General features: G+C 60.4%; 2 protein-coding genes across 2 annotated transcripts; both read left to right on the forward strand.

The window, feature by feature from the left end:
* Window positions 1-6,008: 6,008 nt before the first annotated feature.
* Window positions 6,009-7,169, forward strand: LOC134522093 (SLC35A4 upstream open reading frame protein). Its single transcript, XM_063349393.1, has 3 exons — window positions 6,009-6,054; window positions 6,192-6,290; window positions 6,463-7,169. Exons 1-3 carry the CDS (start codon window positions 6,040-6,042, stop codon window positions 6,658-6,660), a joined length of 312 nt encoding a protein of 103 aa, XP_063205463.1. The 5' UTR covers window positions 6,009-6,039; the 3' UTR covers window positions 6,661-7,169.
* Window positions 6,514-9,158, forward strand: SLC35A4 (solute carrier family 35 member A4). Its single transcript, XM_063349392.1, has 2 exons — window positions 6,514-6,649; window positions 7,183-9,158. The coding sequence occupies exon 2, from the start codon at window positions 7,247-7,249 to the stop codon at window positions 8,192-8,194; it is 948 nt and encodes a 315-aa protein (XP_063205462.1). The 5' UTR covers window positions 6,514-6,649; window positions 7,183-7,246; the 3' UTR covers window positions 8,195-9,158.
* The last annotated feature ends 3,647 nt before the right edge of the window (window positions 9,159-12,805 follow it).

A 12,805-nucleotide genomic window follows, 5' to 3' on the forward strand; every position in this document is an offset into this window, starting at 1 on the left:
CTGATATTTTTTTTTTTTTTTTTATCTTTTCACGTAGCAAAAGTAGGGCTTGAAAAGTGTGTCCGTTTGAAGGGGCTGAGGAAAATGGCAAGTTCGCCAAGTTCACGCCCACCTGCGGTTAACGCTCGGCATCCTACGGAGCGAGGAAAACAGCAGCTCGGCGCTGCGGCTGTCGGCCATGGTGGGCCTCACACGTCTCTCGGACTTAATCTGGCTATTAATTAACCGCTTTGTGCTGCACCGGCTACTGGCTCCACAGTCCTTTTCGTTTCCTCTTCCCAGTGGCTCAGTGGGAGCAGGATAATATATATATATATAGTGGGTGCGTATAATCGAGAGCCAGCAGCCTGACGGTCCAGAAGCCTTCACAGGGCTGTCTTCATGCCCTCGTACGCTGCCCATTTTAGCACACAGCTGTGCCTGCGAATTCACACCGTTAAATCCCTGAGCCTTTAAGTCCTGGTGTAGCATCCGCGGGGGTAACATATACGTAGAACCCAACATCCCGATTTTTAATTAAATTGTTAGCCAGGCACCCGAAACGTGCATTTCTCACAATTCCTCACTCTTGCCTGTAGTTCCGTAGCGCCTCTTCCCCGACCTGAAAGTGCTGCAGTTTTGAGTTTTGCCGGCACCTTGAACGGATGTGTCAGATGGAGTATAGTCCCCGGCACGACTGCGCGACACTTAGGTCTCACAGAAACGTGGACAAAGAAATGGAAAAACAACTTAAAGCCCCGAGTAGGGAAGCAGGGTTATTTCTGAGAGCCAGTCTGGGGTCTCAGGCAGCTCAGTGGGCCCTGCAGCTCTTCACTAAGCCAAGCTTCTTACCAGCAAACTGCCAGCTCCAGCCCTCAGATCATAACTTCACGGCTTTGGTTTTAGGGAGTCATTTTTGTTCTTTCCTCATCGATTTTGTTCTGGGCTCTGGGGTCTGCGGTAAGAGCAGGAGCCAGCCAGTGCCACCGGCCTGCTGCTCCCATGGCAGCTCAGCATCCCCCCGGACTGGCCGGTGTGGCACGAAGCCATTCGGGGCAGCAGCGACCTGGCTAACGGTGGCCACGTGGATGCGGAGAGGACGCCCCGAGTCACCCTGAGCAAACAGCAGTGCCACCTGAGCTGCTTCGGCCGCCGAGAAAAGAGCGTGCACAAACACATCCGGCTCGTGAAAGGGAGAGGAAAAGGGGTTAATTAGGTTGGGATATGTTTTGTCTCTTTTTCCTGCGTCTGGCGCTGCCCCTGGGCTGGGCACAGCCTCCCAAGGCCGGAGACGGTTGTCTCTGCCCTGAAACCAGCAGCAGAGAGCATGGAGGGGGGTTGCCTCCACCCCTAGCTGTCGGGAAAAGGATGGCTGTCTCCGTGCTGTGGCCTAGGGACAGGAAGAGGGCGGGAGGGATCTCGAGCCACTTGACGAGGCACCACGTTTGGGACCAAACGCATCCTGCCACTTGGGCCTGTCACCAGCCCCAGGACCAGTCGCTGGAGCCTCCAGCGCAGCTGTCCGCCAGGCCCACGCCAGCCCCACGCGGCGAGCGCTTGCCACAAGAGCCGGAGCAGAGACGGGATGAGACACAGACTCAAGCTGTTACCTGAAATAAAAGCCCTCGAAAACCAAAAGTAGTTTAGGGAGGAGAGACTGCTTTATTCAACGTCGGGTGCTAGGGGGAAAACCCACAAATCTAGCACCCCTGACCGGGGATATTCACCCATTATTTATACACAAAATAGTCTCATAATTCCGCCTACCTAATACGTAACTCCACCCAGGCTTACAGATGGCCAAATAGCCTTTTTGCACATGTGTTTTAAATTTTGCTGTGTTGGCAAAACGCTTCCGGGCAAGCATGAGCTTCTCGGTGGTCGTTTGGGTAAGAAGACCCTTCCTCACATTATCCTTTTGAGGTATTGAATCATCTCAGGACAGTCAAAGTTCGCTGTAAGTTTGCCAACTTCTTGAAGATAATAAGGATGTTCTTTGAAGTAGCTACAACTCTATATAAAAGAACCTCAAAGTGATTAACTACTTCTCGTTATCCCATCTTTGGTGATGAGCTACTTCTGGCTGTCTCCTCATTATCGCTATCTGTAACATCAGCTCAGTGACAAACTGTTTTCTCACACAGTAAGAAGGTCAGTAATTAGCTATTTTCTCACATAGGAAGAAGGTCAGTAGGAAACAAACAACATTTTAGTTAGCAGATGACTATAAACAAAGCCGAGGCCTGTCTTTGGTAACAAAGCCCTTGATATTTTGGTACCGATCCCTACGCTGGAAGCTGCTTTCTACCTTTCTGTGCTCTACACCTCTTCAGGAGCCGCACTAGCACACATTCACCCCCACACGGCGCTTTTCACCAACAAACACGTTGCAGGTAGCGATGCCCAGGGCTTGGCTCCCTCTGGGTTCCACTGAGAGCACACCCTCACCCGAGGGCTGCCCGTCTCCCGCCTGGGCTGTGGGGACGGCGCGCTCTTCCTGGCCACCCCCATGGGGTGAATCCCTCCCTCGCCTGCTCTGGTGGTACAAGGATTACACACACATCGACAACTGTCTGCTACCTTTGGGAGGTCACCTTTGGTGGCCCTTGGCTTTTCTCTGCTGGCCTGGAGGCACTGCAACACAACCAGATGGAGAAGGGTCCCCAGCTCCGTAGCGTCGCCGTGGTGCCCCTCTGAGGAAGACATGGAAGGGGTGCTCAAGTGCTGAAAACTCCCTTTCACCTAAGAGGGGATCAAGTCGGAGTTGATGTTTATTAGAAGACCTTTAAGAAGGTCCATTAGATGACTATTAACAGACTCAAGCTGGTACCAACCGCAGATAACCAGCCCCACAGCACAGCCGCTGACTCACAAGGGTCACTCATGCCCGCTCGGGCAGCAACAGCTGGACGCCGACGCCACCTGCTCCCCGAGTGACGCACTGACACACCAGAGCCCACCAGGAAGGCGCTCACCATGTCCCTCAGAGGGGCTCTTCTCCCATCAGATGCTGTATAAAATCCTGCTGTGTGCGATGGAACCGGCCCAAGTTCCATGCCCCCCAGCTGATGCTCGCCTGTGACGGGAGCCTCGTGGTGTCCTACGCTCATCAGCTCCTGTGGATTCAAAACCGCTGCCAGCCTCCGGTCTCTCATCAGTTCTTGGGGGACTTTCACAGCATGTACTTCTCTCCGGCCTCCTGCTCTGTGGTAACTATTTCTCCATCCACACCTACAGCATCTGGCCACAAACTTACACAGCGGCATCCTTTGGGACACAAGAGCCGGCCCATGTTGGCCTGAAGGCATGGTACCCTGTGATGGGCACCATGTACCGACCAGCTGCCACCCAGGTCACGAGAAAACATCTTCTCCTTCTTGGGCGGGCAAGGGAGAAACAGTCATCCATTCACAAAACATCCTCGCTGCTACGAAGGACAAACCACGCCCCATGTCACTGCTCATGAGCGGGGCAAGACAGCGGTGTTCTCGGAGCACACATCTGCACCAAGGTGCCCCATGGCATGGTTGCAGGCAAACCAGCAGAGATCTCCTCAGACGGGTCCCCAGACATCCCGGGGAAGAGACCCGGAGGGAAGAGGGGCTGCAGAGGGGCAGGTCACAGCTGGGCCGTGCCAGCCTTGACAGCGCTTCCTTTGAAACCCAGCTCTGGACTCTCTCTCTCATCCAGCTGCCTTTGTCACCTTTGGTACCTCGACGCTTTTCCTTCACATGTCCCCTCTTCTGACAGCAGCCCCTGCCCACAAGTGCATCACGGCACCTTCGGGAGATTGCAGGTAGAGGCAAACAGACCGACAAGTGACTCCTTCAGCCACAGCTGTACAACTTGCTGTCACCACAGCTAACTTTCGAGCTACGCTGAAAAACACAACGCTTGGAGGCATGAAGCACCAAGGCAGAGGAAGGCTGAGGTTTCCACCATCAAGGACCCCCCTTACCTCCCCCTTCAGTTCAGGCAGTGGGAGCAAGGGGAAAAACAATGACTCAAAGGCTCGTCCCAGCCTGCCCCTGTCCTCTGTCACTTACCATGCAGCAGATGTGACGTTCCCGCAGTGATCTCCACTCACCGGAACCATCCCCGCAGGGCCGGCAGGAGAAGGCTGATCCCACACCACGCTGCAGTTTGTCCTCCACCAGTGCGACAGACAGCAAAGGCAGCCGCATCCCTTCGTCACCTCTTCATTGTACCCTCATCATCCTACTCATCTTCTGCTGCTCCCTTCCCAGGTCTGAACGCCAGGCTGTGACTGGAACCTCAAGCCCAAGGCAGAGCTTTGCCCATGTGGGCAAAACAGGACGGAAGGGGAAACGGAGGGAAACAGTACATGCAGCCACTGCAACGCTGCAGCCAACCCAACAGCACGGCAGCATCTCCTGGGGCAGAGACAAGGGGGCTCTGGCAAGTCACTTGGACACCTGTTGCCATCAGCCGGTGACTAAGGACTCTCTAAGACTCAATTTTGGAGCGTTAAAAAGCAGGCATTCCTTATTGAGCGCTGAGCGCACAGGGGATCGCTCCGCCTAGTGCGCGCGCCAAGTTGCTCAACTACAAAGGTTGTAAGCGATCAGAATATACATATTCATTACTGATTAACATATTCACACTGTCACCTAGAGCTCTTTAATATATATAAATGTCCTTCACGCATGCGCATCCGTGACCATAGGTGGTCTTCCAGGCTCCTCTGGTGGTCATCGACAGTCTTCCTCACCGTGTCTTCAGGCATGCTCAGTTCGTCTTTTGGCTTAGTTTGCAACTCCTGTTGTCACCAAACCAGCATATTCTAGCACCTCTCCCCATCTACTCCACTCAAGGATACAATGTCTCAAGACTTCCTTTTATCCAGCTAAACCCTGCAGATGTTTAACCCGTCTGGTTACAAAGCATTTCAAACGCAGCTACATTATTCCAGTAAGGAGGACACCATATGTTCTTTTTAGGTCCGTGTCCGTAAGGCCTGAGGGGCCTTCCACCCCAGCTATGTACGTGTCCTTTCGTGCTGTTGAAGGCTACTGTATCACCAGCTACTGTCTCACAGCTCCCTGCTGGCCTGCTGGGCCTGGGAGGGGGGAATCCCCCTGCGCTGCCCAGGGCAGACACTGGGCTGATCCTTGGACACCCGCAACAGCAACCGCCACGCAGAGAGATCCCTCTGAGAACACAGCCACAGGAGCATGCGCCCACCCTGGGTGGGAGGTGTCCCTGCCCATGGCAGGGAGCTGGAACTAGCTGATCTTTAAGGTCTCTTCCAACCTAAACCATTCAGTAATCCCATCCTGTGCTGAAGGCCCCCACGCCCCAGCCATGCCAGGCCAGCGATTGCACACAGAATCCCAGACTGGCAGGGGTTGGAAGGGACCTCTGGAGATCAATCACCCAGTCCAACCCCCTGCCAGAGCAGGGTCACCCAGAGCAGGTGGCACAGGAATGCGTCCAGGCGGGTTTGGGATGTCTCCTGAGACGGAGACTCCACCACCTCTCTGGGCAGCCTGTGCCAGGGCTCTGCCGCCCTCAGGGTAAAGAAGTTCCTCCTCATGTTTAGGTGGAACTTCCTATGGTCAAGTTTGTGCCCATTACCTCTTGTCCTGTTGCTGGGCATCAACACATGCACCGCCAACAGCTCCCACCTGCTCGGGGCAGAGCAAGGCCACGGGCACAGCCCACAGCCCACAGCCCCACTCCAGGCCCACCAAGGCCCTTCCCTCACACAGGCACAGGACAAACAACTCCCCTCAGGGTCTCCTTCCCCGGCATCAGCCACCGCTCCCCAGCACCCAGTGCCCCGGCAGCAGCCACCACAACTCCACTGCAACGCCCTCCGCCTCCGCCCCCGCAGGGCCGGCCCTCAGGGGGGAGGTGGCGTCCTCGCCATCATGGCGGCGCCCAGCCAACCCCCGCCTCAAGATGGCGGCGGGCGGGCCGGCGGCGGGGAGGCGGGGGGGAGGGGGCGGGGGGGGCGGTGCGCGCGGCGTCACGTGCGTCGCCGCGGCCCAATCAGCGACGGGCGGTGCCCGCGCGCTGGGCGGTGCCTGCGCTAAGATGGCGGACGATAAGGTGAGCGGGGAGGCGCGGCGGGCAGGGCCGGGACGGGCCTGGCGGGGCGGAACTCGGCCTGAGGGGTCCCCGGGTGCGTCCCCCTGTCCCCGGGCGCCGTGTGTGGGGCCGGGCATCATCCTGCGTGTCTCCCCCAGGACTCGCTGCCCAAGCTGAAGGACCTCGCCTTCCTGAAGGACCAGCTGGAGAGCCTGCAGCGCCGGGTGGAGGACGAGGTGCACGCCGGCGTGGGGCAGGTAAGGCGCTTCCCCAGCCTGTGTCCCGCTCTGCGTGCCTCGGGGTGCGCCAGGCACCCCGTTTCGAGGGAGCTTCGTTAAAAAAGTGCCTGGGGCGCGTGCCTGCTTGGCATTCCCCACACAACCCCCCACCACCACCACCTTGTTTCTCACTTTTGGCTCTTTTCCACAGGATGGCTCTCTGCTGGCCTCGCCCTTTCTCAAAGGCTTCCTGGCGGGCTACCTGGTAGCCAAACTTCGCTTCTCGGCCGTCCTGGGATTCGTGGCTGGGACCTGCACAGGGATATACGCCGCTCAGAACTATGCTGTCCCCAATGTTGAAAAGACAATCCGGGACTATTTGAGCTCTCTGAAAAAAGGTCGGGACTAGCAAGAAGTCCTTTGGCAGCAGTGACTGTAGGAACGGTACTCCTTAGTTAGCAGGCACGGAAGATTCCTAGGGCTTTCAGAGGCACATCACCTGCACCGTTATTTTCCACTGGAAAAGGGCTTTACACCACGTCGTTGCGAGACATCAGCGGGTCTGGTTATGGGGTGCTTATTAGAGCACCGTGACAGCAGTGATCACTCCACTAACCCACAGTAGCTTGGAAGCATCGGCGGCCAACGGTTTGCCAGCTGCCTTTTCCCCTTACCTCTCTCCCCATGCCCCTGCGGACTGAAAGGCTGCCTGTGACATGTCATCACACTCACCACCCGTACGCCCTTCCACCGAGCCCACGCTTTGCCCTAGGAACATGCTTTGTGTGGCTTCCTGGGGAGGCTTGTAGTTCTCTTCCTAACAAAAGACAAAACTGTTCTCTTCCACTGCATCAGAAATGTAGCAGGTAACATCCTGTTTTAACCAGGCTCATTAAATTAATGGTATTTGGTCTCTTCTTGAATGTTCTAGGGTGGGAGTCTGTCTGACCTCTCTGCACTGATAGCAGCTCGCCCTCGCTGGCTACTGCCTGAAAATGGTGATGTTTGGTAATGCTGCTGGCTCTGCAAACCGGGTGCTCCGGAGGGGGCTGTGGGGACTGATGCTGGTCTTATCTGTAGCCATATACGGCTCTCATGCTCCCCTCCTGACCCTGTGCAAGGTCGACGGGATGATCCCCTTCAGCTCCGCCTCCGTCGTGGTTCTCGTTGAGCTGACAAAACTGGTCTTCTCCCTCCTGTTCCTGCTGACCTGGGACCGGGAGCTGTTGGGAGTCGCCATGTCGTGGCGCCACGTTGCCCCCTTCGCCCTCTCTGCCCTGCTCTATGCTGCTAACAACAACCTGGTGGTTCACATGCAGCTCTTCATGGATCCCAGCACCTACCAGGTCTTGAGTAACTTGAAGATCGTCAGCACCGCGCTCCTCTACAGCCTCTTCCTGCGCCAAAGACTCAGCATGCGCAAATGGCTGGCTCTCTTCCTGCTGGTGGCTGCTGGGGTGAGCTACAGCTGTGGCGGCCTGCAGGACCCTGGCAGCCCCTCCGTGATGCGGCTGCACATCACGCTGGTGGGCTTGTTGCTGATCTCGGTGTACTGCCTGATCTCGGGCTTGTCTGCTGTCTACACGGAAGCCATCCTGAAAACTCAGGCGCTGCCTCTCAGCCTTCAGAACCTCTTCCTTTACTTCTTTGGGGTCCTGCTCAACTTGATCGGCTACTTCTGGAGCAGCACAGAGGGCGGTTTCTTGGAGGGCTTCTCCTCCTGGGTGCTGGTGATTGCGGTCAGTCAGGCCATCAACGGTTTGATCATGTCCGTGGTCATGAAGCACAGCAGTAACATCACCAGGCTCTTCGTGATCTCCTGCTCTATCCTGGTCAACGCCTTCCTGTCCGTCACCCTCTTCAACCTGCAGCTCACCCTCCTCTTCTTCGTTGCCGTCTCATGCATTGGCCTCGCTGTTCACTTGTACTATGGGGTCACGTAGCTGCTGCCTTCCTGCCCTGCGTGCGTCGGGGCAGGCTTTAGTCGTTCCTCAGGGGTGTTTAGTGCTTGTGCTGGGGCTGGCGTTGGAAGCACAGCGGTGTTCTGCTCCCTGCCCTGCTGTTTGCAGGGAGTCGTTACTGGTGGGCACATGCAAGACTAGCGGGGTCTCCTGGAGGAGGTGTGCTGAGGGGGAGGGTGCCCTGTCCCTGTGTCCAGGGGGGAAGCTGGACCCTATCCCAGCCTGGCCGGGCTCTGTGCCACGGGACTCCTGTGCAATTGCATGAGCCCAGCCTGGAGGGTGAGTCCCGAGTGCCTCGTTCATGTGACGTATCGCGTTCTCGAGCTGCTTCCCCCATCTTCCCCACACCAAAGGGCGCACACATTTCTCGTGCCTGTCAATGCTGCTGCAGTGGTGAGCTCCGCCGTGCTGCGGGCTCTGCGCGCGGGCAGCCCTGCTGCACAGTCACTGCCAGGCCAGCCTTGGTCTGAAGCACCCCGTGGATGGTGCTTCCCCGTGGCAGGGCGGCCACGTCCATCCAACGTGTCCAGCTGACGCCCAGCCCTTGGCTTCAGGGGAGTCTTGGCGCTGTGGGCGGTGACTCCCACTGGCCTGTGACCTCTCGGAGCCCCTGGTGAGGTGGGGAAGAGGGTTCTCCCTCCAGGTCTCTAGAGGTACGAGCCCTTGGCACGGGGCTGGGTGCCGCTGCCTGGAGAGCCGCATGCCACAGCCAGAGGTGTTTCTCCCACCGCTTGCCCCAGCCCCTGGCTCAAGGGCTGCTCTCCTCTCAAACATGGTGTTGTTGCTCGGAGTAGAGCAGATGGGGGACTAGAGGGATGTGGAAACTGTTTCATCTGGTCCCCAAAAGGGAGACAGCACCCAAATTTGTACCGGTGCTGTGGCTAGCGAGTTCCCGGCAGGCAGAAGTCGCTGCTGGCTGTGGCTGGGGTTATTAAAGTTGTGGTTGAACAGCAGACGTGTGTCTGTCCTCCCTGCGGGAAGGGATCTGTTTCGCGTGGCAGAGGTTTGGGGGCCAGGGGCGCGTCCAAGCCTGATGACACTCATCAGTGAAGGGGCACATGCTTTATTCCATGTGGCAGCCGGGGGACCACCAGCCCTCCCACCGTGTCCACTGCTCCTCTTGCAGGGCTGTGCCCGAGCCCGTGCTCCCGCAGGCATGTGCCCAGCAGCAGACCAGGGTTTTCCTGGTGGGGGCAGAGGGGCGAAGCGCTCCCCCCCCTCCTGCCAGTGAGCACGCTGCCTGGGCCGGGTTTCTGCAGGGAGCACTCTCAGCAGGCGGGGCGGGAGGCCTTGCCCTCTGTTTTAGCTGGGGCTGGCTGGTCCCCTGGCATCGGGGCTGGTGGCTCACTCCAGGGAGGGGGGGTTGAGGTGGCGGGGGGTCTGCAAGCACCCCATCCTGCTGGGGCAGCAGTGCCCACCGCCCTGGCATGCTGGCTCAGGGCGTCTGTGTGGTGGCATCGGCTGAGCCCGGCCGCCTGCCTTCCCGCAGCTGCTGGTTGTGAGCTGCGAGCTCCGCAGCGTCCCGCAGCACCTCCTGCAGCAGCGCCCGGTACCGGCGGTCCAGTGCCTCCCTCTGCTCCTCTGCCAGGCGCTGCTGGTCCCGAAGCACCTGAGGGGACACCTGAGGCTGCCTGGCGTGGCCCTGGCAGCCCAGAGGTGTGTCCCCAGCCCTTCCTGCCCACCTGCCTGCAGGCCTGCCTCTCCTGCCGGTGGCTCTGCAGCAAGGCCTCCAGGTCCCACTCGGCCGCCTCCCGCTCCCTCCGGGCCGCTTCCAGGCTCAGGCCCAGGGTGGCCACCTCCTGTTGCCAGCGAGCCCTGTCCCACTGAAAGGGACAGGGACAAGAGACAGCTCTGGGGCTGCCCTGGGACAGGAGAGCCTGGAGCCCACGGTGATGGGCTCTCTTCCCATGCCCACCTCGCCGGTTGCCTCCTGGCCGAGCGCTGCCCCGTCCCCGAGCTCTCGCTGGAGGAGCCGGCAGTGATGAGCCCGCAGCCGCTGCCTCTGCGCCTTGGCCAGGGCGTGCTGGACCTCCAGCGACGGGCACGGATGGCACCAGCGCCCTGCCTGGCAGAGAGCAGAACCGGCTCGGGCAGCCTGGGGACTGCGGGCCCTGGGTGTTGCCCCTGCCCAGGAGCAGCAGCCGGGCACCCAGTGGGCTCCCACTCACCATGTCACCCCCGGTCAGTGGCGCTTCGTTTGGTGAGGGCTCCTGCCCTGCACTCACCGGGGCCCGCCTGTCCCCTCCCTGGCTGCTGTCACCGGCACCCGCCCCTGGGTGGGGAGAAGGAAGGAGAATGAGCATGGCGGGGCCGAAGAAAGCAGGTTAAATGAAGGACTGAGGCCTATCTCAGGCCGACCAAAGCCGTTTCCCACCACGCAAAGCGACGCTCCGTGCCCACATATCAGCCACCCAGGCATGGGGCACGTGCCCGTCCCCACGCTCCCCACCTGCCGGCTCCAGGCTGGCACCGGTCAGGGGCGTTTGGTCCCCAGGCTGATGGCCCAGCACTGCGCTCCCTGCGGAGACCTGGTCCTGTGGGAGCTGGAGGAGACGTTACGGAGACCAGGATTCAGGGCTTCTACTGCGACCGGGTTGTCCCTGGATGAGGGAGCTGTGGCTTGACCTGTGCCCACCTTGTCGCTGGGCTGATGCATCTGGCTTGTGCTGAGCTCCTCGGCTGCTGCCTGCTTCTTCTCCCACCTTTGGCTCTTCAGCACCTGCAAAATGGGTTGGGGGTCCTTGCTGGGGTGCTGAAGACCTCCAAGGACACGTCCCACCCCCCAGGCAGGCAGCCCCCAGCCCCTGCCCTCAGTGCTGGACAAGGTTGGAGCCCAGACCTCATCCGACCAGGCGAATCGGTGCCGTCCTGGTCCCACCTGGTGGCCAGGGGCATTTCCCCACCTGCAGCTCCCGCAGGGCTCTCCGCAGCCGGGCCGCGGCCTTCTTCTGCTCGGGGAGGCTATCTCCGGCCAGCAGCTCCGTCCGCAGCCCTCGGATCTCCCTGCGCCGTGCCGCGACCTCTTGCGCGGGGTCCCAGAGGGTGGCTGAGATGGTCTTGGCCAGCCCCTTCACCCGCTGGGCCAGCCCCAGCGCCGCTAGCGTCTCTTCTCTGGAGGTGTCTGGGACAGCAGCAAGCCCTAGGCAGGGGCTGCGGGTGTCCGCCAGCACGGGGACATCCCGGTGCCTGGCACAGGGTCAGGGCTGACGGGGATGAGCCGGTGTCCGGCTTCCGATGGCTGCAGGTGTCCCCCGGCAGCAGCCAGGGACCGAGTGCCGAGCGTGGGGCAGGGTAAGGGTGAAACCTCAGGGAAGGGATGCCCCAAAGCAGTGTCCCAGTCCCCGGGGGCTACCTGGCAGCGTCACGCACAGCAGCAGGAATGTCAGGCTGTTCCCCTCCAGCAGCCGCTCCACGATCCAGGGCAGGCAGCTGGTGTCAGGCGGGAGGTGGCCGGCGACCGATGCCCTGTGTGTGGGGTGGGAGAGGGATGGGGCTGGGACCCACATGCCCAGGCGGGAGAGCCCGGGGATGGGTTAGCCACACTGGGAGCAAGCCCACAGCCCTGTGGGGTGGCAGCAACCCCTCGGCTCCCTGTTGGGGTGTCTGTGTCCCTCCTCCATCACCTGCAGGTACTGCGGGGGTGCTGGAGAGGGGACCCAGCTCAGTACGTACGGCTCGGGGCAGGGCCCCACGGCCCCGGGGTACGCCAGGATCCTGAGAGCTGAGCGCTGGCGCCTGCCGCCCTCCAGCTCCCGCTCCACGGTGAGAGTGAAGAGGCTGCCGGCTCTGGGGAGAGGCCGGAGCGTGAGCAGGGCTGCGGCCGTGCCTAGAGCCAGCCCCATGCCCGCTCCTTCCCGATCCTGCGGGATATCGACCTAATCCCTCACCCCGGCGTGGCCGAGCGCCCGTCTGCGGGGGGCTGCAGCGCCGGGACGGCACCCAGCCCCCAGGCATAGACACTGATGGCAGCCTGGGCATCAGGCACAGTGATTTCCATCGCCTCCTCCACCATCCTGGAAGCAAAGGGAGGTAAGAACGAGCGAGGATGGTCGTGTCCACCCACCTCCTGCACACCCGGGCCCCGTGAAGGATGCCCCTGGCTGGGCACTGTGCTCCCTGCCCAGCCCCACGCTCGGCGTTGGGCTACCAGCCCCCCCCAGGAGTAGCTGCCCCACCACGGAGCATCAGGTACCTACAGGCCCAGGGGTGCGACATCCATCATTTGCAGGGCTCGGCCGTCAGGACGGAGCAGGTCCCAGGCTTTGTCGTGGGCACCGACCTGGAACGGGGCTGTGTTAGGCTGGGGAGGGGGCAGAAAGAGGGGGCTCCTGGCATCCCGCACCCCCCGGGGGCCCCAGTTGCTGGTGGCCATGCACAGGCAGGGGCTGGGAAGGGCAAGATCTCAGGGTCACTTCCAGCTTTTCCAGCCCCGGGGTTGGGGAAAGGCAGAGGCCTGGGAAAGCCCGAGCCCTTTGCGGAGCTTGGCAGGTCCCTGGCAGCATCCCAGTGCCAAAGGGCAGGACCCAGCCTGGTGGAAGGAGATGGCATGGCTCCTGTGCCAACCTGGCACACGCTGGGGGGGACCTCCAGGCC

Source organism: Chroicocephalus ridibundus, chromosome 11 (genome assembly GCF_963924245.1).
Source record: "Chroicocephalus ridibundus chromosome 11, bChrRid1.1, whole genome shotgun sequence".
Classification (NCBI taxonomy): Eukaryota; Metazoa; Chordata; class Aves; order Charadriiformes; family Laridae; genus Chroicocephalus; species Chroicocephalus ridibundus.